The sequence below is a fragment of the Sturnira hondurensis genome, unplaced genomic scaffold (genome assembly GCF_014824575.4).
Source record: "Sturnira hondurensis isolate 20B ecotype Veracruz unplaced genomic scaffold, ASM1482457v3 Scaffold0013559, whole genome shotgun sequence".
Taxonomy (NCBI): domain Eukaryota; kingdom Metazoa; phylum Chordata; class Mammalia; order Chiroptera; family Phyllostomidae; genus Sturnira; species Sturnira hondurensis.
In genome coordinates this window covers 7,497,521-7,521,900 of record NW_028086190.1, presented here as the reverse complement: position 1 = coordinate 7,521,900, position 24,380 = coordinate 7,497,521, and the positions used below count along the sequence as shown (strand labels likewise).

At 40.0% G+C, this 24,380-nt stretch overlaps 1 protein-coding gene across 6 annotated transcripts in view; it reads right to left on the bottom strand.

The window, feature by feature from the left end:
* Positions 1-951: 951 nt before the first annotated feature.
* Positions 952-24,380, bottom strand: part of MPDZ (multiple PDZ domain crumbs cell polarity complex component) — a 166,855-nt gene continuing 143,426 nt past the window's right edge. For all 6 annotated transcript variants that reach the window (XM_037061962.1, XM_037061963.1, XM_037061961.1 and 3 more), the window contains 16 exons: positions 24,119-24,199; positions 18,145-18,237; positions 17,983-18,057; positions 16,609-16,783; positions 14,723-14,868; positions 13,839-13,922; positions 13,485-13,678; positions 11,250-11,397; positions 9,564-9,650; positions 8,623-8,713; positions 7,687-7,730; positions 6,712-6,834; positions 5,000-5,104; positions 4,334-4,446; positions 3,437-3,560; positions 952-1,585 (listed from right to left, as the gene is read on the bottom strand). In XM_037061962.1, coding sequence (XP_036917857.1) covers positions 1,439-1,585; positions 3,437-3,560; positions 4,334-4,446; positions 5,000-5,104; positions 6,712-6,834; positions 7,687-7,730; positions 8,623-8,713; positions 9,564-9,650; positions 11,250-11,397; positions 13,485-13,678; positions 13,839-13,922; positions 14,723-14,868; positions 16,609-16,783; positions 17,983-18,057; positions 18,145-18,237; positions 24,119-24,199 — 1,830 coding nt within the window. In that variant the 3' untranslated portion in view covers positions 952-1,438. The remainder of the gene's footprint in view (positions 1,586-3,436; positions 3,561-4,333; positions 4,447-4,999; positions 5,105-6,711; positions 6,835-7,686; positions 7,731-8,622; positions 8,714-9,563; positions 9,651-11,249; positions 11,398-13,484; positions 13,679-13,838; positions 13,923-14,722; positions 14,869-16,608; positions 16,784-17,982; positions 18,058-18,144; positions 18,238-24,118; positions 24,200-24,380) is intronic.

The window sequence follows — 24,380 nt, the reverse complement described above, 5'->3', positions numbered from 1 at the left end:
CCAGCGTCAGTAAACACTCGAGATGTAATGTAGAGAATACTGAGCTTTTCATAATAATGCTGTCCAAAGTTCCTCTCATTGTAACTGTGGACACCACATGTTCAGTTAGACATGATGAAAAACAACTTTAAATGGTAAGCCTTGAACAGTGTAATAAAGTTTTTCCCCAGTAAAAAGAACAAACAAAAAACATGTCTGCTTCTTTATTCGTGCACCATGAAACTTCTTCTTTATTCACTTCAATTCTGCATCCACACAGAACTGCTGTGATAAAATATCTGTACACTACTTCTGTTACAAATATAGATAATATTTAAAGTAACTTTATATATTCTAATGTAGGAGTTTCACGCTCTAAAACGGGAATGAACACATGATAATTTCTCACCAGTTGTCTCAATAAACAGCTCCATCTGTTTCCCTTAGTCTTAAACTATTGTATTCTAAGATGTTAATATAAAGCAGTGAAATGAAGTTATGTTAATTCGTTAATTTTTCTATCAATTTTCTAATGGCATACAACCAAAATAATCACTAACACATTGCTTTTTTCCCTGTCGTTAAGATAAGTACTAACGGGAAGCTGACTACGCAGTGCAGTGCGCTGACACGGTATTAGCGCTGAGTCAGCGAAAGCCAAGCACTGAAGGTTCCGAGGGCTCTTGCTCCTGCGCGGTGAGCACAGCTGCTTCCCAGAGAAGCGACAGGCGGTGCAGGGAGGCATCACCATTTTACCTGCAGAGTCCTGGAAATACTGCTAACAGGTCACAAATGAAAATGAACACAGAGGCATGCATGCAATGTGTTCTTTACAAACTTAGGGACATTGCTTTAGACATCTGCTCTTCACACCACACCAGAAACCCACTCTAGGAAGAAAATATTTATGTCTATCTTAAAGGTGGAAAATGTGACTTTTCATAATAGTCAAAAATTTTAAACACTGAGTACTTTTAAAGATTTTTAATAAATTTTTTTTTAAGTTAGTAATAAGGAGAGGGGTGGATTGACAAAATATAAGGCGCTTTTATACGACTTGACATTTTCTTCTTTTATATTTTCATTTTCACCCTAACTTAATGAAGCCATTTCTCTCAGGCTAGCTTTAGAATCCTTTTTTTCTTTCTCGCAAGCCAGTTCAGCCCATAATAATTCTCGCCCGTGTTACTGTGAAGTGCCAGTCATCTTCCTGGAGAACGACCGATTTACCGAGGCGGACAGTCCTACCTGTGAGTGCACGTCTGCAACGTGCAAGGAGAGAGGGGGCACGACGCTCCGCAGGCAGTGAGAGAGCTGTTCCCCTGTGAATGTCACACACCTAACTGGAGGTTTTCCCTGCAGTTCTGAAGAGCAAGACGAACACACCACGGGAAAAGCCTCCCAAAAGACCAGTCCCTTTCTCTTTACAGTGTGACATGCGAGCGAGAGAGGGTGAACTTCAGGAGAGGACCACCAGTGTGACAGTGCCTTTTGTCCGCTTGAGGATGGCGACGGCTTCTTCATGGGTCACCCCCTCCAGGCTCTGCCCATTGACAGCGATGATCTGATCACCCCTTTTCAGACGCCCATCTTCAGAGGCTGCTCCCTGCAATGACCAAGTAGGCCTGTTTACTCCTCAGAAAATGCTGCCCCACAGAAAAAGATCTAACGCGGAGTTAAAACTGCTTGGCATGTGCACGCACACTGCTCTGGGGGCTCCGTGGGGCTCCACGGCCACTGAGCAATGATGAACACACACAGAGGAGGTCTTTCTCCTAAATGATTTCAGCAATGAAATTCCTATTTGAGAGAGAATTTAGCAGTCAATAGATTAGCGGAATGGTTTTTTGGCTGCTTAGCATAGCAGGTGGGAACCCAAATTAATGAGGAATATTGGGAATTTGCCTAGTAAAGTGGTTTCATAGAATCTAGGATTTCTGATCCTGTAAAGAAGACCCACAGAAAGGAAAGTAAGGATCAGGTGGGAACAAAAGAAGGTTTGCAGGACAAGGGCATGAGGTCCCTGAAACCTAAAGGTTTGCAGAAGCAAAAGCCCACATGTATGTTGACAGGGGCAGGGCAAGGCACAAACCCCGCTAATTCTAACACAGATGCTCTCTGTGATTTCATAAAGGCAGCTCAGGCTTGTTGGCTCTGTACTTCCTTCCCAAAGGGTAGATGGAGTCTTCATGTTCTTTGTGAGCACTAATGATTAAGTTTAAACACAGACATTGCTGTCTAAAAAGAACACTATCTTAAGGCATGGTGATGGTAGGCAATTATGCAATTAAATATAAAATTAAAATACAAAAAAGTTAATGAGGAATCCATAATGATGAAATTCTTAAAATATGTTCTAACCAGCATGCCTTAAATAAACTGTTCCGAGGCTGAGGAAATGACTACATGCCTCTTCTATTCACTGGCAAATGCTGTTTGTATTTTTGGACCTACTAGTGGCTTTTAAAAATCTCATAAATTAAGGCAATAGCTTGACTGCTGTAGATACAGTGCTTTAAATTGGTTAAAAATAGTATTTTTTCAAAGTGACAGAATGAAGCCGCCCTTGGTGGGCACTTCATAGAACCACAGCACTAATCTCAAGCCCCTGTATCAAATCTTTTCATAGGTTTGATATATTTTACTCCTTTGGACTGTAAAATGTTGAGATTCTGGACTTCCTCCTGCAGTAAAGTTTGTCCAATTTTGTACCTCCTGAAAAATGCCTTAAACTCTATTAATAATAATTATATGGGTTTAAATTATTTTAATAGCTACACCAACGCTATAATAACTTTGTTTTTATTCTAAACATTCTTAACATAGAACAGGTTACTATACAATTACAACTACATACTAAGGGGGTTCCTTTTCTTTTCAAATAAATCCTTTAACTGCAAATGCGGGTTTGATGTAGGTGACAGGGCTGCTGGGTACCCTGCGAATTGTTTCGGTTATTATTTCTCTACTTTACTCAATGATGTTAAACTGTAAAACAAATGTTCAGTTAGTTAATCTGCATATCCACTCTGTGTACTTTTCTCTTTCTGCTTTATGTTTTACAACAGTAAAAGAAAACAATGCACACAGCAAAAGAAATGCCAGCACTTTAGAGCATACAGATTTAAAATGTTCTATTTTCAAAAGACATTCAATCATATGCCACTTATTTTTTAAAAAATACAATCAGGTATTACTATCTAAAGTTCATTAATATTTTTATGCATATTGTCAAGCCTTCCCATGGAATTTCAATTTGAGCCTATTTTCCTTTAACATAACTAAGCCTCAAATTGGACAAAAATATTTAATGACCTATTCCTGTAGGGAGTTCCAGAAGAAAATGACCAACTGTTAACCATTTGGTGTTACCTCAGGCCATAAACTAATAAGCCAGCTGCTGACCACTATTACAATTGTTTAGGGAAGGGAGGGTGGTTACAATTTGCAATCTTACCTTCGCAAACACTGTTTTAACATAAATGGGTAAGTCTCCATGGGGGCTGCCATGTCCTCCTACTATACTGAAGCCCAAGCCATCTGGTCCTCGGTCTAGTGAAATAGACTTACACTGAGGAGGTCTATAGCAAAAGAAAAAAAAAACAGCTTTCGGATTTTAAAAAATACATATATTATTGTAAACCAGCAAGTTAAGGATTATCAAACACCAACCCAGAATGAGTATCAATAACTGTGTTACTGATGAGTGTATCATGGGTGTTTCGGCATGCTTAAATTCTCAGTCATTCATTGCTCAGTATTTTATACTTACATAATCTAAAGAAATTCTACTTAACCTCCCTATTACTCATTTAGGGTTCTCTTAAACTAAGATATTCACAGCATGTGCTCACTGCATGGAGAAGCTCATTCTTTTCCCAATTTATTTAAAGTGAGAGGTTTAGGGTCCAGAGGACCATCACGGAGTAACTCATAAACATCAGCACTCCCACACTCAGAGAGGAACACCAATTATAAATAATGTAAAAGCTGCAACAAATTATTTGAAAATTCTAATACGCTCCTCTCTTCTTTCTGTGTTCTAATTCTTTTGTACTCAAGTGATTGTTTAATTTTAAAAAAAGATTCAGTGAGTAGGAAATGTTGGCTAGATTGAACTTGCTGCATGTCACACAGGGCAGTGACAGTGAGACTAAGAAGTGCTCCCCGAAAACTCAGAGCTGAAAGTGTGGGAAGGGTAGGGACATGTCTATCTGTCTCTGATAAGCTACATCCATGCTATAATTATTTAATAGCGTAGAAACACCTGACTTTCATATTTCATACCTCATCTCTTACTATTTCTCCTTTATGTGTGTAGTACGGATGTACAAACCATAATATATGAGCTCACCCCAAATCATCCTGAAATATACTGCCTGGTGTCAACCCAGAGAGAGAAAGGCCAGAGCTGGCCGGCTCCGGCTGCTGACCTGTGACCACGCTCACGTCTCCTCCAGCGACCACCTGTGTGCAGGAGAAGCACAAGGAGAAAAACACATGTGCATGCAGCTGGGGAAACATCCGTGATTTTTCTTCAAAAAGAGCATTTGGATTAAAACTTGTATTTTATTGTACCCTTAATCATTTCTGTTAACATAATATACAGCCAAAGAGAAAGAAATTTCACAAGGTCCAGAGGCCTCTTCGACTGGCAGTAAAAATATTCTACTAGTTCAATTTATCAAGTTCTCTGATGGTTTTCAAACATGGCGTCACATGCCATTAATTTCTAAAGACCTTTAGAATACAAGCCACTTAAATTCTACAACTGATCCTTCACTGCTAGGCCTGGGCATTTCTTCCCCTTCAAGTGTGAAACAATTAAATGCACTGGGATAAATGTGACAGAACGTGTTTCTTACGCTCTTGGAAACTCTCAGTGAAATCAATTATGTTCCAGGGGAATATTAAATGAAATCGTAGCAGGAGATATAAGAGTTTTTACTGGTTTAAGATCAAAGCTCCTGTGTCTCTGAGTTACCTGCATTCTGAATAGTGCTTGGGGGGAAAATCTTACCTGCATTTCAATGGAGCCAGGGGTACTTTTCAGTAAGTTAACTGCCTGGGTGTGAGTCATGCCCTCGGTGGATGTGCCACCAATAGTGACAATCCTGTCCCCAACCTGCAAGGGGGAGAAAGACGCAGCCATCTGCTAAAGCAGCCATGGGGAGAGGGACACTGAGACCTGAACAGTCATTTCCTTTTCTGCCGTGCACATCACATATGTAGTGCTACCAGCAAAGACGATCGACCCAAGGACACCACTAATTCCCATGAAGCTGCAATCGTAAAAAGACGTTACACATCATGACTAAGTTCTATAGTCTCTGGGAGGAGGGGAAAATCACTCTTCATTTCTCCTGGGTAAGATGCTGTCTCCTATTGAAAGATGAAGATATCTGATGTCATTTGGAAATCAGAATTTCTCTGGACGTTATTCTTATGCACATTATATGTGACTCTTAGTCAGGAGTGTGCAAACTGAGATCCAAAGGCCACGTCTGGCCCACTGCCTCTGCTGGTGAACAGAGTTCACTATGCTTGTTTGGTTGCATCCATGGGGCAGAGCCGAGGAGTTATAATGGAGAATGAATCCTATGTCTAAAAAAGCCTAGAACAGTCGCCACTTGCTCCATTACAGAGTCTTCAGATCCCTGTGCTGTCTAACAAGCAAGTTTTAAGTGTCAGTCATGTATTTAAATATCAAAGGAGACTGAACCATTCCCAAGTGAAAGACTGTTTAAAGTGAGTGAACTAAGCCAGTCAGAGAAAGACAAATGCCACATGATTTCACTCCTATGTGGAATTTAATGAACAAACGGAACTAGCAAGCAAATAGAGACAAACTCAGAGATAGAGAGCAGGATGCCAGCTACTGATGGCCAGGAAGGGCAGGGGTGGAGGGATCTGGGAAAAAGGACTCATGGACCACAGTGTGGTGACTGCAGTGGGGAGGAGGGTATAAATGGGTTAAATGGAAAAATACGATACAAATTTAAAAAAATAAACTAAGAGGTAGCCATGTTTCAAGACCATTTTGACACATGAGGCCACACAGATTTTACTCTGTAGAAAATTAGTTAGCTGCTAGCAAGCACAAATTCCATCATAGTGTTCTACGATTTGAATAATCCCTTGACTTTGAAGCAAGTTTTATATAGTTTTACAATTTATGTCACATTTACAAGGTGGGACAAAACTAGTTATACAGTTGTAGGTATGCCAAACAGTTTATTCTTATATTTTTATTTATGAATTACTGTATTATTTATTTGTATTACAACTATAAATCTATTTCTATCCACACCTATATGTTGAACTTCTACAAAACTGATAAGGCAATGAAATATAAATAATCATCTTCAACTTCATAAAGTTAAATCAGCACTTAAAATGTATAAAAAAATTTCCACCTCATATTGTTGTTCTGAAGCACTTTGTTTTCTTTTAACTTCTATTAGAGTTTCGAAGAAGTAAAACAAAAAAAGGAACAAAAGTAAATCCTGCCACTTCATTTGCTTGAAAATTTGCATATGATAGCAAATTCTCTCTTCTAAAAACTTTCTTCACCTTTTACTCAAAGCAAGGCTAAGGTGTGCTGTGAGTGGATTATCTGATTTAAAAGCAGATAAAAACATTTAAAACCATCTACAACCTGTGGTCAGACTTGAAAGTTTTATCAGAGTTTGCTAAATGTGCTGGGCTGCCGGGGCAATCAGGTAAACTTACTCTGAGTTTCTGGGTCTGAGCCGCCACTCCATTCGGGTGCATCATGGCGATAAATATAGGAACGTCCCCAAGTGGGCTACCCACTCCTCCAGCAATGCTGATTCCCAGCGAATCAGAAGGCCCCTGCCGTGGAAGAGAAAGTTTGGCCAATGTGGTATTTTTAATTGACTTTTGGTTTCTTTGGCACAATATTCTATGGTTAACTCTGATCCTCTAGGTGGATCAGAGGGTGGAAAATGATGCTCAAAAAAATCACATTATTTTATTTGATACAGGTCCTTAGTGTGGTTCAGGAAAATAAGCATCTGTTGAAGAAACCATACGCATTAAGTGAAAATCATATTGTGGGGACTGATGAACAGCAGGTAAGCTGATAAAATGAAAAAGGCACACTTTCGAAATCAGGGGGAATTGCGTTCAAAGCCAGGAAGCCACACTTCCAAACACTGGGACCTGGAACGAGTCCTCTCCTCCCAGAGAACCACCAGGTCTCCCCTGACCGCGTGGAGACCACAGTGCCTCTCACAGAGCACTGCAGTGAGCTTTGAATGAGGTAGATGGTGGCAGCACAGTGTCTACACGGGAGTTCAGCGCGTAGTCACGGCTCAGTGAGTGTGGCTGCTTTTACTGTCTCTCTTCTACACAGCTCTCGGGGTAATCTGCTTCAGGAAGACAGGACTTATCAGCCGGAGGCAGAGGCTGTCTTACTGGTATGAGGTCGGGCAGACTTTGCCTGGGGCTGAGCGGATGCCAGTCTTGACAATACAGAGCGTGCCAACAGTGACTTGTTAAACAAGGTACTACAATCAGAAAATTCAGCAAAGACTGCATTGTGCTATTCTTACTGTGTTCCATAAATAATTTTTCAGATGGGACTATGAAAAAGTAAGATAGCTTAGAGAAAAACATGTATGCAGGTGCCTCTAACTTCAACACAATTTTTATTGTTTTCTTTTCCCCAAGTCCCCCAGTTACCTTTTTTATTTCAACTGTTCTTAATCCCTGTATTTCAGATGCTACTATAAAGATGAAAAAGATAAAATATGGTTATTAAAACATTTTTTATTTTCATTTAGATTTTAGTGAATGTCTAGAGGTGGATGGGACTAAATGAAATACCCAAAATTTTTTGAAAAGGTTCTCACAGTTGCTGGTACACATGATTACATCTGTCTCACAGAAGAACTCTTTATTTCTCCAGTCGGAAAAACGCACACACCATCCCATGTCTTCCTTATTTTAAGCATGATTATATAACTGTATAATCCACTGCGAGTGAGATGAGGACAGAATACGTTTTTTGGACAGAAAGACACATGTGCACAGCTGAGAGGAATAAAGCCATGGGTGCACTGAGAAGCATTCATGGACATAAGTGCCTAAATTTCTAAAATATTAGTCATATTGCAAACAGAGAATGCCATATGGCCACTTTCTTCAATTTGAACAACTTTCAACGAATGCTTCAAGCCAAAAGACTCCCTGCATCATGATTTCATGTAATTAAAACACGGGAGGATCATATTAATTTTCTCAATCAAAATTTTCGCAATTCTCATGGAGAAACAAGGCTTCACTTAATGGCCTCTTCTAATTTACTGGTGTTACACTAAACTGAGAAAGGAAATAAAAATCAAATGCACCAACAGGCCGAGGGATAACAATTCACAGAATCCCGATTCTAACGTCTGGTGCATCTCACAGGGCAAATGTGCAGGGGGAGAAGCAGCCGTAGGCACAGCTTCCCGCCGTTCAGAATTTTTGCAGGCACACACCTTTCTGCCTGCATTAGTATGTGGAATGATTTGGGGGAAAGGGAGCTCAGGGGTCCATTAAAACAGGGAAGAGAATCTGTGTTGATGGCCAAAATTCAAACCAGGCAATCGTGTTGACAGGTAAGCCCTGTCTTACGTGCATTCTTCTTCGGATTACTTTCCAGCGACTCCGATGTACTGGATCCAGAAAGTGGGAATGTGAAGGACGACAGGCTGCACTCACTCATCTACAAAGACAAAGCAGTGACTTTAGAAAGTTGGGGACACGGTGAGAGCCCTTAAACGCCACCCATTTCAGAGTTCAATCATTTTAATGCATCTGGAGAGGAATACCTGTTAAGTAATACTGGCATTTGATAATTTGATAGGCATTTAAATGGCTTCTACTGATTTTTTTCTAAGAGAGAATTTGCATAGCGATATAAATAAATTGAAATGCAAAGAACGGATGAAATTGATTCCAGTCTACCTGAAGTTTGGGTGGATTTTCATAATCTCATTCGAGGTAATCTTCTCTAAATGTCAGCTGATACTGCACATAGATGGGGACTTACAAACAGTAGAACTGGGACCAGTCCCAGGAAACCAGTGGCAACCATTAAGGGGCCAATAAGGGGTCTTTCAGGACAGGTTGATGAAAACAGGCTTCTGCCATCACAAGACAAGACTGAGGAGGGCTTGCTGAGAGACTTGAACTGTGTTAACGCTGTACTTTTATACATGTGGAAGCATCTACGGTATACTGCTTGGTAAATGTTTGTTATAAAACACTCTAAAACACGTTATCTTGGTAGGCTTTCATAAATTAACTGGTATGAGATTATGGGGAAAAAACCATGCTAGAAAAGGAATTAAGTTCCTTCAAATTCTGACAAACTACTCAAGAACTATACCTTGCTTACCCGTCCACTTTCAGCTCTTGCTCTTCCCTATAGTAAATTCTGCACCCCACTCCGCCAGACTACCAGAGAGCCAGGCCTAGGTCCATGACCCTGGACAGACCCACAGCCTACACTGTTCTTGAGTTCCTTTTGGTGTGTGGACTGCATGCCCTTGATGAATCCCCCAGCTACCCACCTGGCTGCTCTGAGAGGGCCTCCGCTCTGAATGGAACGGTCCAGCTTTGATTCTTCCTACTTCCAAGGTCACTGTACCTAGGGAACACTGGGGCAGTGGTTGTTTCACATAAATGTTTACCAAAAAAAAAAAATGCCACAGTCCTCTTCAGGTGCACATTTTACCCCTCAAAACAGAGTTTTTAAAAGGCTTATTCTTTTTGGAATTTTGATAGGCAAGGATACCTACCCCCAATGTTTTGTAGAAAGAGGCTTTTTAAAACAAAACTGGTCAAAAGAGTAACAAAAAGCAGCAATAGCAACATCAAGTGTCTGTCTTACTACCTCTTAATTTACATGGATACTCTTTCTGACAGGTAACAAGAAAATGAAAACCAGGCAATTATCTCAGGAAACATACTGATTTAGATTGGCTAAATGAACTAAATAACTCAGGTTTGAAAAAACAAAACAGAAACAATAAAACAACATGTTTTGCTCTCAATTGCAGACACACACACACACACACACACACAGACTCTCTATTGTTACACTGTACCCAAATAAACAATACCTAAATTAGCCGTGGTGCTAGCAACACAAAACAAGGAATGAGGATGCTACACAGTCTCATGTGGAAGTAGCACAAGGAGGTGCGTGAGATGCTAGGTTTCTGCAGTCAGACACACTGTTTTCAATCAGACTATGTGATTCGCTAGCTGGGTGACCTTAATAGATGACTAGCTCCATAAGTCTTTAGTCTTCATTTTGAAGATGGAGACCATTACAGGCTGTTGTGATATGATAATCCCAAATATAATGCTTATGACAATGTCCAGCACAAAGCAGTACTTCCGTAACTACTGGGCACTGATATTATTATGCTCCTTCTGATAGGGGTTACAAGAGATGTTTTACTGTCAAACCTGTTGATCATGAATCAAATTTAGAAAGGTCAAAACTGGACATGCAATATCCCTAAGTAGTTTTGGTTTCTTTGTTCACTTTGGGGTCGGGGGGTAGAAACTTAATCAAATCCTTCCTGAACCTAGTATATTTCCAGCTTACATAACTGCAAAGACTAACAAATTCTATATACTAATTATTTAGTGTGTAGATTTATAACTCATCTATTTACAACACAGCTCTTAAAAACTTCAAGTATCTATTATAAAAAAATTTCAAGTCAAATTTTCTGTTATAAAAGCAATTCTTCTTAAAAAGAAAGTTTTGAAAATAAAATGAAGAAGGAAAACCAAGATTTCCATGGTTCCAACCATCACTTTGCAATTATTGTTAAAGGACTTACAAGATTTTATTTTACATAAATGTTTCTATACTATAAACACAATTTTGTTTCACATTCTCTGCTGCTATGTTTTTTCACATTAACATAATTTTCCTGACATGATTTTAAACAGATACATTTGCCATGAACCTTTGTTATATGTACCGAAGTCTGTATAATTATGTCAACCTCCAATTTTTCTATTACAAACCACATCGCGGTGAACTTCATGTGTAGCATGAAGACTCTGTATACTGAGGATTATTTATCATGGAAATATGGTTTCCCACCTAGCATATTTTTCTTGAGAGAACATTTTAAATAGAGAGGAGTCACTGCTTTTTTCACTGTGAAAGCTCCATGTCAAAGCCCCCTGTTTTATATTATGGCACACAGTTATTGCTGACATTGGAATTTTACCTTTAGCAAAGCAGCAACAGCCTCCTGGGTGGCATTATGAACATCTTCTCCGTTCACCATTAGTATCTGGTCTCCCTGCATCAGTCTTCCATCAGCATCTGCAATTCCTCCTTTGACAATGTCTGACACAAATACTCCACTGTCATTTCTGCAAACACAATTTGAACTTGATTTTGACTTCCAACATTATTACTTTTTCTCAACAGTAATGCAGTATTTATTTAATCAAAAGCTGCCATTTCTTAACTATAATATTTACTCTCTTTTTATGACTTCACAAGCTTTATTGTTTTCAAAGTAACACTGGAGAAATATTATTAGAATTTATTTTTTGTGGTAAATAATAGCTTATATCTACACTATGAGTTCCTTAGTTAATTTTAATTAAAAAATTGAAAAATGGAACTGCCTTATGACTCAGTGATTCCACTTCTTGGAATTTATCCGAAGGTCCCTGAAACAGTAATTTCAAAGAATATATGCATTCCTATGTTTAATGCAGCATTATTTACAATACCCAACTCTTGGAAGCAGCCCAAGTGTCTATTAGAAGATGACTGGACAAAACAGCTATAGTACATTTACACAATGGAATACTATTTGATTGTAAAAAAGGAGAAAGTTTTACCCTTCAGGACAGCATGGATGGACTTGGAGAACATTATGCTAAGTGAAAGAAGCCAGTCAAACAAAGATAAATATCATATGATTTCACTCATACGTAGGATCTAATGAACAAACTGGACTAATGAGCAAAACAGAGACAAATTTATACACCAAGAGCAGGCCGACAGATGTCAGTTGTAGGGGAGGTCTGAGTGGGAGGCTGGAAGAATTGAGCAAAAAAAGAAATGAAAGAGAAAAAACTCATGGACACGGACAGCAATGCAATGACTGCTGGGGACCAAATGGCACATGAACTCGAAAAAATATAGCTTGTGTCTTATAACATTTTCTAGATTAAACATATCTTTCATATGCATACTTATTTAATAATTGTATACTGTGAGTGGAAGTGGCTTCTATTATACTCACTGTATGGATCATGTGGCTGCCAAATGGCAAAAATGAGACACAGGAGTCACTCCCTGGGAGCTAAATCTACTGCTCTTTCTACACCACAAGGAAGCCTTAAATGCATATTGACCTGTGCCTATCCAAATATGTTGCTATTACCATCAACATCACTATTAACATAATTGAAAATGAATAGCAGATGTGTATCTCAAGCTAAAACCATTTATTGCCCGGAATTTAAGTACCCCCTTTGCTGCGCTTTTATTTTAAATCATTACAAATCTAACTTCCAACCAAAAGGGATTTATGCATAATGAACAGATACTAATCTTGTTCTAATCTTTCATTCAAAAACTATAAATAAGCCAACAACTTCTTGCTTAGACGCCAAGGTAACTGTAAATAGCAATGTTCAGTGAAAGTTGAATTGCATCACTTGTTCTTGCCAAGGTGGCGACCTCAGGCCATTTCGCCATGATTGTCTGCTTCCCCATCTTTAGAAGAAGGGTGTTAGAACTTACTGTACTATGTGTTTGTTAATACTTCTTATACATATACATACTTAAAGTAGCTTGGCACCGACTTTACGTATATTCACCAACCTACCATCCCTGCCTGTACCTTTACACGGCCCCTGTTCGACGGCGTGCTCCGGGCATGCTCCGTTGGAGCTGATCCTTCTCCCTGGAATGTCCTCCACCCCCTTCCATAAACCATCCTTTATCACTTTTAGCTTCAGCCTAGGCACCTCTTTTAAAGAAGTTTTCCTAATCTGCTTCCCTTAAAGAGGTTTATTTGGTCCATTTCTCTTCTGCTTCCATGGATCCTCACACACACTCCTGTCACTCATCAATAGGTTCCTTTGTTGCAAGAATATACTTAATTCTCACTTACCAAGCTGTGAATTTTCGGAGGTTGGGAACCATGTTTTAGTAGCACTTAACTCTGCTCCCCAGAACCTAACATATTTCCTGGCACACAGCAGGTACTCAGGAGTGACAAATGGCTTTTTGTCTAGTGCCTTCCAAAGCCCTCAGAACACTGACTGCAAAAGTTCAAAACCAATGTCTTGATGTCTCATACCGAGTGGTCTGACAATAGCTACTTACAGAACACTAGCTGTTGATAAAGACTCTACTACCACAGCTGGGACTCTCGAAAAAACCTTAAATTCAATCATTTCCAACAGGTCACTGGGCTTGCCCTTCTCAGTCTTACCTTTTACCAACAATGCTCAACCCCAGGCCTTTCCCGGGTTTCTTCTGCAGCTCAACAGTGAGGGTGTCACACACGTCCTCCTCTTTGTACGGAGTCTCGTCTCTGTAGAGTGTCAGGCGTACTCTTTGTGGCGTCTGTCTCAGGACATTTATCGCTTCATCATGTGTGGCCTTTCTCAAGTCAATTCCATTCACCTGTACGTAAATGGGATACAGGACCAGGTGAGTGAAGGAAAGGGAAGACAGAAGGCAGGAAGGTGGAAGGGAGGGAGAAAAACAAACAAACACAGTAAGACCCCCCTGCCTAGAGTAGTCTTTTTGCTAACTGTAAAGGTCAAGCACACGGCACTTGTACCTCTAAAATCTGGTCACCGGCCCAAAGTCTTCCATCTTTACATGCTGCTCCTTCTTCATATACTTCATGGATAATGATGGCACCCTGAGGACCCAGACAAATCATACGCATACTTTATTCCATTTCTCGTAGGAATGATAGCAGAAATGAAGCCAAAACACACTGCACTTTTACAGACAGTGATAAGGGTTATACAATCGCTGGATCCATATGAGAGTCACATCATCAAAGAAAAATATAGCAATATCATTTTTGCTAAAAAGGCTCAGAGGAGCTTATACTTCTTTCTAATGACAGGGAAGCTTAAAAATTATGAAATATATACATCGTACACACATGGATACATGTGGATACAAGGATACACATCATCTTTCATATCACATATGAATGAAATGACAAAGCATTTCTGACATTTAGGAAATCTGCCTGAAATTTATCCATAGACTCCTCTCAGTATGGCTCCAACCCAACCATAACAGGCCAGTGAAAAGAAACTGCAGTACAGCAAGGACTAGTGAACTGACAGAAATGTTCTGGAACTAAAGGCTGCAATCCCAGGTTGTACAACAGAATCTTCTGTTTGTTTTCTTTTTTTTCAACTGAATTTATTGGGGTGACACTGGTTAATAAAATTACACAGGTTTCAGGTGTCCATTTCTATGATACATCATCTGTACATTGTATTGTGTGTTCACTACCCCAAGTCAACAGGAAATTATTGAATCACAATTGGCTTACTCAAAATAAAAATACAAGTACCCACCCAGTTAAACATTTGCTCTGTAAATTAAAATAACAAGAATGGCACATTATTGGAAGCCATTCTCTGTCATTTAACAGACTGAGAGGAAGCCCCTAGAGAAGGACTGTGGGTGTGCCCTCACCAGAAGTGTGTCGGACCCCCCGACGATGCTCAGGCCCAGCCCTGTCCGCCCTTTGGAGATCTCAATTGTCGTCTCGCAGCCTGGGATAATGGGGCAGGTGGTAGGGTCAGAAGCAAAGACTGCTGGTGTTGATGACCTGCTTGTACCTACAAACAAGTTAGAATGAGACAAAACACAAATGAAATTAAGTAGAAGGCACAGACAGTAAACCCACCACCTGTGGGAGATGAGGTAGAAAAATGCGCCCAAGCCTGGGACAAAGACTTAAAACTCACCTAATCTTTTAGTAATTAAACTATCAAACAAATACAACTAAATTCTCATTGTTAATGGACAGTGGCAGGCACAAAATTACCTGTTAAATTATTTCTTGCACTATTTCTGTATTTTTACGTTGCTAGAGACAATATGTACAAAGGAACGAGAACGGGAGAACTGAAGCGAACCTCCAGTTTCGCCGATAGTCTGCATCTCACCTGAGCCAGATAAACTTCTTATGAAATCATGACTTGTAAAGCTCAGAAGCGAGACGTGTGGCAGGCCCCACAACACAGTCAGAAAGACCACAAAACACACAGAACATCAACAGTTTTGTCACGGTGCCTGCCTCTCAGGGCTCCTCTGTTTCTGCTGTCCATTTCTGGTTACTGTAGAGCATCTCTTCTCATGGAATCCGATCTGGGCATTATGTAGCTGCACGTCATATCTGAGTTTATAATCGAGTGAGATCACTTGCAGTATCTTTCCTGTGTCCTACATGATGTCTTATAAATTCATATAACACATATTGGTACATATATGCTCAGAATTCAAGCTCTCAGGATAGAGTGTGAAAAACTGAGGCTAATATAAGTTCACATCTCATTTTATTATAGTCTTCATATCCTAGGATTTATGATATGCCAAAGAGCATACAGCAAACAGCACATTTTGGGAAGCTAGGGCACTTGGTAAAGTAGTTTTAGACAAGATGCTCTTTTTAGGAAATTAGAGACAGTCTAGTTTCTTACTCCTAAAGTGGTAAGAGTAGGTGCAAGATATTTTCTTTTATGTTACATTTTTGTTTAGCTTTCCATAGTTTTATAGACAATGCTATTTAAGGGTCAATATAAAATTAAAAATGAGAACATTTCCATGAAAATTTTTTTAACAGTTCAGTGAAGTATCCACTCTTTCTAGTCACTACCATCAGATATGTGTTACTTTAAGACTGTTTGTCCAACTATATTACAAATGTTTTAAACTGCTGTTCCCTTAAAAACCTGTCAAAATAACTGAATGTAAGTTACCAAAAGAGATTTTTTCCCCCAACTTCAGAAAAAGTTCATGTGTTTAAGTACTTTTCTTCAATGCGGCAAAACTTGAAATTTATTGTTTTATGAAATAGTAGTGCAATTTTTCTTTAAAAATAACTGGAAGTAATAATTTGTGCCTCAACACCCTAGAGTGGCATTAAAATGATACGAAAGAGTGTTGTCCCATGGTCTACATACCACCCATTCATTTGACAAGACCTACTGTTACATCCCAGTGACGGGATTCAGATTGACCACAAACCCTAGGGCAAGGACTAGCATTTTTAAGAGTGTCTTGTAGTACCAGGCACCTGCTGATTCCACTGTTGAAGTGGTATCATTGTATCCATTTTCAACTACATCCATTTAGAACACTGAGGCTTAGAGAAGTTAAATTACTTACTCAGTGTAAAAAAAGAAATGTGCAAAATGTTTTTAAATCATCAGTCAGCTACCTGGAATCAAGGTACAGAGTTCCCTGACTGTGGCCTTTTAAACACTGAGCTCCAGGCAGGAGCTGGCTCCCAGGTGAGGACCCACTGCTGGTTCTGAGTGCGTGGGACACTTGGGACTCACACGGCCAGTCCTTACCTCGGATGGGCTCTGGTTCTGGGGAGCCAGCTCTCGGGACCACTGCAGACTGGGAACTGTTCTTCTTTTCTTCATTGGTTGTACCAGCTGCTGAACCAAGAGCTTGGGAATCTGGATTCTCAGAACGAATGGTAAGTTTCACTGTTGTCTTTGCTGTTTTCAGGAGGCTAATAAACTGGCAGGGGGTGAGTGTGGAGAGGAAACAATGTTCAAAAGCAAATTAGTACACTTCTGCAAATAAGCCACTATTATAGTTGGAATCTAAAACGGTAAAACTGAGAGAGAAGTCAGAGGCAAATTCTTTCCTTGTCAAGACCTGAGGGGTCAAGATACAACGGCTGTACTTTCTTTCTAGTTTCTCTACTTGCCTAAAGCTCATTAAGGCCACAGTTAACTTCCATTTGCAAGTCCAGTTCTCACTCATCTTCCTTCTATCAGTATATGGACTTCAACTTTTTATATTTTCAATTAGTTTCATCTATTTCTTTGGATCACTAAACCTTAGAATACACAGACGTGGGGTATTTTGCCCATATCCTGATTCTACAGAGAATCTAAAGTAGCTTACACAAACACTTTTAACAAAACAGAAACCCTTATGTTAAAAGCAGGATAAGGAAAACTATGCAACAGAAGAATCGAGTCAAACAGAAAGTTAGAACATCGACATCTGAGTTAAAGGGTCAAGGTATACAGCTATTAAAGCAGAATGAAAAAAACTGATTTAAGCTTCTTGCTGGCCAGTGCAGAAACGGAGACACTTGCACATCCCATCTCGAGAGACACACACTGCTTTCCCTGGCACTTCTGTATCGGAGGCCTCGAGTGAGGCTCCTAAGGGTTGTGAACACTTTTGAGGAAGAAACTCAGGTACAAATAACTGTTAACCTCAATTAAAGTTATACATTTTTTTCAACTAACTTCTGCTGGCTTTACTTCACCTAGTGGCTTAGTGCTAAACTCTGTTTATCAAGCAATACACACAGTGGCTAGCCAGTTATGGGAACAAACATTCATAAAAATATTCCTCTGGTCTTAAAACTAAGTTGACCTTTGTTCAGAAGTTTAAACTTTTCCTAAGAGAAAATGGAAATGATAAAAAATGGTATTTATATAAATGTCCACTGAATATCAAATTTACCAGATAACAGAGAACAGCTCAACATTGCCTTGACTGGAAAATAGAAAATAAAGATTAAAGAACTTCCGAACAATCCCCTCTCTTCCGTAGGGTGTCCATGTGACACAGCTACACGGCTGTAACCCCCTGGGCTGGCCACGCACACACACACACACACACACAGACACACGTCAGCCATGACCAAGGGCGGCTTCACAGCACCGTTTGCTTTGTTTTCTTAAAAGAAAAAGTACCTTTTCAACAGGATAGCCAACAACAACTTCATCATCTACAGCCAGGATCTGATCTCCAACTTTGAGCCGCCCGTCCTAAAGAGAAACATGGAAGATTTCAGTGTTTTGCAGAAGTAACTTCCTTCCCCTCCACGGCTGGACGTGAGAAAGGCGAAGCCTCACCTTGGCTGCTACCCCATGCTCTGTCAAACTCTTTACGATGACTCCGCTGAGCGTATCCTCCTCACTGATAGCAATGCCCAAACCCCCTTGATCCTAGAGAAATAAAAACAAGACCAGGCAGCAAATTCGAAACACTAAATTTATCCAAATGGAAATGTGACCCTAAATTCTGAAGTTCTGAATGTCATGCTCTTCCCAGGGACTAAGAAAGAAATTTAAACTGTTCTAATGTCCTCTATTAGAAATCTTTTTTTTTCCTTATGCAAACTTTCACATTTTTTAAATAGGAATTTAAATTATCCTCCATCAAATATTCAGATACATGGTGGAGCAAAAGTAGGTTTATAGATGTTCATATGGAAAATAATACAATAATAATAATATAAGAATAAGCTGTGTTTTGTGTACTCTTAATTGTAAGCCTACTTTTGCCCCACCCTATATTTTCATTCCCCCCATATGCCTACTGTCTCTAATACCTTTAGCATATATATCCAGCAACATAGCTCTAGTACCTTTAGCAAAATATCCTGCAAACAAAAAAGCATTCAATAACTCAATGAACATACAATGTTTGAGAATTTCATTGGGTGTAACTGGCTAAGTCACTCAAAGCCAAAGTATGCCCCTGCTTTCTCTTTCTGGCCCAAGCTTAGAAGTACCCACCAAGATGGGCTCCTCCTCCCCTCGACACCTCTCTCTCTCTAGCAGCTGGGCTGCAATGACTGCTGCACGCTCTGTCCTTTCTGGGGCTCAGTAGGTCTCTCCAGGCCTTTGTGTTTTGATCGGGTGCAGAATGAAAAAACTCTCAACCCTGAGCCCACAGATGTGCACTGGAAATCTGGCAAGGCGAGGCCGCGGCATCTACTTTACATTTTCCACATTTGCTTTTATCAAAACCAAATGTTCAGTAATGCTAGCTTTTACTTTTCTTTAATATTTAAGTTCATACAATTAAATAAAGTTTTGAACATTTTTGTTCTGGTTTGAGCTGGGATCCTCTTCTACCACAGTCTCCATCCAGGGAAATCTGAAGCAACACAATAAAATGGAGCCTCTGCCTGTTTCCTCTGGAAAGTGGACACGGCAGCCAAGGCTCACTGTCAGGCGCTTCGGGTCACAGGGAAGGCTTCGCCAGCTTTGTTAAGAGTACCAGTGCTGGCTTTCCTGAGGCAGACGATTATTTCTTGACGACTTTCAGACCGTCACTGTGCATCTCTAGGCCACCGCTCTCTTCCCAGGCAGTGAGTCATATGTATGAGATAAAGCTACACGTTCAAGGGGAACAGAGCTTGGTTCTAACTTACTTCCTGCCTAGCTGTAGAAATTTGGACATGCCACTTAAATCTCTAAACCTCAATTTTCTTTTCTAAAGAAAAGCCGAAAAAGGAATAGTAATACTTGCCCAATAGCAAGGTGGCTGTGAGGATCAAATGTATTAAGAAAGGATTTGAAAAGTTCATGCATTATACAAGTGTTATTATACATACACTCCTCCTGCTAATAACGCTACAGGATATACTCAAATTTACTTCAGATAAATTCTTTAAACATGCCAGTATTTTGAAACCCTGAAATCTGGTCTAGTAGTCAAAGAATCAGGCTTAATAAATAGGAAGGTCAATGTTCTACTACACTGACATAATCCCAATGCCAATGCTAAATGTTAATTTAGTTAACCACTATTTGGGATTTTCCACACTAAAGGTCTTTCCTATTATCACAAAGACACTTTTGTTTGAATAAGTAATACTCTGTATCTACAATGATTGTATATACTCACATCAGATCTGATTCTATTGTTGTCTATTCACTTAAGTGTATTCAGTGGGCATTAGCTGGTTGTTTACCTAATACTCATTCTCATCTTACTGCCTTACACAAACTCATGGGTTTTCAGTAGAATATCCAGTCCCCCTTCCCCTGCTGCCTCAAACAACGTACACACTGCCTCCTCTCTCTTTGCCTACGTGTTTGTGGTGCTGTTCAAACATGTTCACAAACCCTTTGATACTCTTCCCTTCAAGAAGGGATTCCTGAGTGTAAGCTGGACTTGGCAACTCAATTGCAATAAATACAGTAAAGCAGAAAAGATAATGTGCCATTTCACAATGAAGTCAAAAAGGGCCTGAGAACCTCCTTGCTCCTTCTCTTGGATCACTCACTAAGAGAAAAGCCGGCTGCCGTGACATGAGGATACTCCGGCAGCCCCGGTGCAGAGGAAATACGGCCCCTCACCGACAGCCATCAGAGTAACAATTGTGACTGGATGTGGACCCTCCAGCCCATCAAATGTCCAGGCCACTTGCAGCCCTCGCTGGGAGTTTGCTGGCAACTGTACAAGATAGTCTGAACAAGACCACCCAGCTAAACTGGTCTCAAATTCCTGACCTGCAGAAACTGTGAGAATAATAAATGTCTATTGTTTTAAGTTGCTAGTTCTGAGGTCATTTGTTATGCAGCAATTGCTAAATAGCTGCGAGGATGGAGTGTAAGTCAACTATACCACATTACTCCGCAGCAATGGTACTCAGATCAGGAGGAGGTGTGTGATCTGGACTGGTCCAGTTAGGATAAACCTCCGGGCTTTTGCTCAGAATTCTGGGACACTCTCCCTCGACCCCCAACTATCTGAGAAAGTAGCAGCACATGAGCCCAACTAGGGTTCACAACCATTCTAAAACTATGAAGAAGACCCGCCTTGGGATCTAGCTGACACGGTGGTTGGCTGTTTGGGGACAGCAAAGGATGGTTCTGACGATACTGCTGTGCTACAAGATCAGCCTCCCGGAGCCCATGAATGCTCTTCTTTAGGAGTGAGGGGGTGTGTCTTTTGTTATCTGCAACAGGCAGAGTCACAAAAGGAACAATGCAGTACATATTTACGTGCACAAATATGCCCCAATCCCACTCAGAATATCACAAAACAAGCATGTGCACATCTCCAGACAATTTATTGATACGGAGGCAGGATGACACACAAATAAGGATGACAGGCTGAGAGCATGCAATTTCTTTTCTAGCTGCTCAACTTTCCACCTCACTTCTGCCACAGTACATTTGGTTCTTAATAAAAAAAGATCTGAGGAACATTGTTTTGAGCTAGTTATAAAAGCACCACCATAATGGGAATGTGAAACAAATTAAGGAAATATATTTAAAAGGAACAGTTGTATAATTAAAGAGCTAAAAATGAGTAAACAGGAATTAAAAGTCAAACTAAACTAAACATGCTACTCCATTATCAGGAGAACTACTTTGAAGTTGGAAGATATCCTAAATTCAGAAAGAGACAAACTTTTAATTGTATTTGAAGACTTTCACTATATAAAATTGAATGGATAGGAAACCTATCTCTGGCAGTCATGCAAATGTGTTACTTGCTTTTATGCATATGTACTTTCCTACAGCAAAATGAGCTAAAGATAAATCTTTAACCAAAGATATTTGTCTCCTAAATTGAACTAGCATTTCCGTCAGCCACTGAGTGTTCATTTATAAAGACATATACATTATGAACTTTTTGTTTAAACTTCTAGTTTCCCACTTAAAAAGAGAATTAAAAGAAAAAAGAAGATCATCAACCTGTCAAGAGAGTTTCTAAGGAGTCAAAATGGAACTCAAAATGACCTGTTACATTAGCTCCCATTTTGAACTGTACAGGACTATTCTCTCCTTCTTGACTCTCCTGTCTTGACGTCTTTTCCGCTGTACACACACTCTGTGTCAGTGTCGTCATTCTTCCCTCATAGATGCTTAGTATGAACTACAGTGTACCATACTATATAAGGTAATGGGAGACAGAGTTTAAGAGTTACTTCTTTCAATATGCAATTTAGATGTACAGAAAATATACCCATGTGGAAGTTTAGCATAAGAGAGACACTCAGGCACGCATAGTTAAATGACAAATAAGTGAAGACATCCATAATAAGCATTATATAGGCCAGAATTTTGAACAGATATTTCAAAATAAACAGAAGTAAGATCATGCTAGGTCTTGAGTCATGCAGGATTTATTTAAACTGCACTAAAAAGAAAAAAAGCAGAAGAGCATTCTGCTTTTTGTAAGAAAAAACAAGGATGAATTCTTAAAATAATCTCCATGGGCTCTTGATTCAAGCTCATTGCAATGAGGTAGAGGATCTTATAAGGGAACTGGGAAAGGTAACGCAACCCTGAAATCAGCAGCGGGAAGAGGAAGGTGCTAATCAGCAGTGGAATGAGGGATTCTTGAATGCACAGACTTCCTGGTAGAAAAGAAAGAGGCTGTAATGACTTCTTTTCCCTCCTCCTACAATACTAATGGCCCATTAAGAAGGACTTCTCTTAAGTGTATATGTAGGGTTATCTAAAAAACAAACAAACAGTAAAGTCACAGTATTTTTTTCTCCTAAATGCTCAACAAGGTCTGACCATGTGCCAGGTGTTATACCAACCACTTTATAAAGAACTTAATACTTACAATTACCTATATCAAAGATCGTATTATCATCTTCAATTTACAGGTGAGAAAACTGAAGAAACTGTAGATCACACAATGTGTCAAGTATACAAGGGCTGTCCATAAAGTACCCAGCCACATAATATGAAAAATACAGGCATTTACTGAAGAAGATACAAGAAACAATGTACACAGGACAATGACACCTCAGTCCCCTTCAAAGTAGGCAGCTCGGGACATCACACAGTTCTCCCAATTGTCATCATCTACCCCATCTTATTTCCTGAATCTCATCAAAACTCTGAAATCTCGTCCCTTTCAAAGGTGATTTTAGTTTGGGAAAAGCCAGAAGTCAGAGGGCACCAGATCTGGGCTGAAGGGGGGCTGAGTCACCTGGGTGATCTGATGTTTTGCCAAAGAGCCCTGCATGAGATGTGATGCATGAGCAGCCACGTTGTTGTGATGAAGCTGCCATTCACCAGATGCCCATAGCTGCGGCCTTCTGGATCATCTGAACAGTTTCCATGGAACAAAATTCAAGCTTAACATAAAATCTGATGCAGATTTGTTTCTGTACTTGCTCAGTTATTTAGAATGTGACAACTATACAGTACACATGCTCACTCAATGGCATCTGCTGCCCCCACCACCTAGCAGAGTGAAGTAGTCATTGTTCATGCAAGGACCTTCTAGTCCACTCTATTTGGCCGCCAGGTTACATGGATTATTGCGCAAACTGTTTTCATTATATTAACAATGGCTGGACTTTTTCTGGACAGCCCTTGTATACTTGATGAAGTACAGATGCAACTCTGACAGACGGCTGCTAAATCTCAGGTGCATCACGTTGCACTGCCCCACAGCTGGAGAGTGGCCGCATTTTATGTGAATATCCTCCTACCCCTCATCCCATCTCCTTCCTTCCTCTTACCCCTCAGCACGTCATTGCTCTTTCTGCTCCTACTCTCATTCATCCTGTCCACCTGCACACCGGCATGATCTTACAGCACCTGAAAGTATTTATAGGTGTCTGTTCACCAAACCACGTCTTTAAAACCATCATCTGAACCTAAGGTTCAACAGCAAATACCCCACTGGTATCTATCAGTGAAAGTTCTAGTAATGTGGGCTTTCAGTTTTAGGAAGGAAAAGGACTATAATTTCTCTTTCTTTGTTCTTTAGTTTTTCCCCACTGCAGATCCTTGGTAAATAAATCAAAAGAGGGACCATGAAATTTCAGACCTTGGGCTACCATAAAGGAGGAAAAGTGGGGTCCCTGCTAAAATATCAGTTTGCAGAGTGGCTCTGACAAGTTAGCATTCCCTGGAATATTGAAACACAGAGTGGGGAACCCTCCTCAGAGTTAATCACTCAGTGGGGCTAAGTGGCCCCAAACAACTGCATTTCTGACAAGACATCAGGTCACACTGACATGGCTGGTCCGGAGACCACACTTTTTGGTCTGGAGACCAAACAGTGGATCAGAACAGTGCTGTGAGGGGACTCATTTCTAACTCGAAGCCGATTTACCTTGGGCAGCTCCAGGTGTTGCACATTTTGAAGTGAACTGAGGTCCACAGCTGCCTCGGAAGTTGCAGCACTTGGTTCAGCCTGACAGAGAGAAAGAAATGGCAAAAACAGTGAGTGTTATGCATTTTTGTTTGTTTAAATACAGTGACCACTTATTCACAATTATTTCATATATTGCACTTCATTATTATTATTTTAACATTTTATTACATTTATGAACAGTATATTCTCTTCAAAATACTAATGAGGTGTGATTAGACAG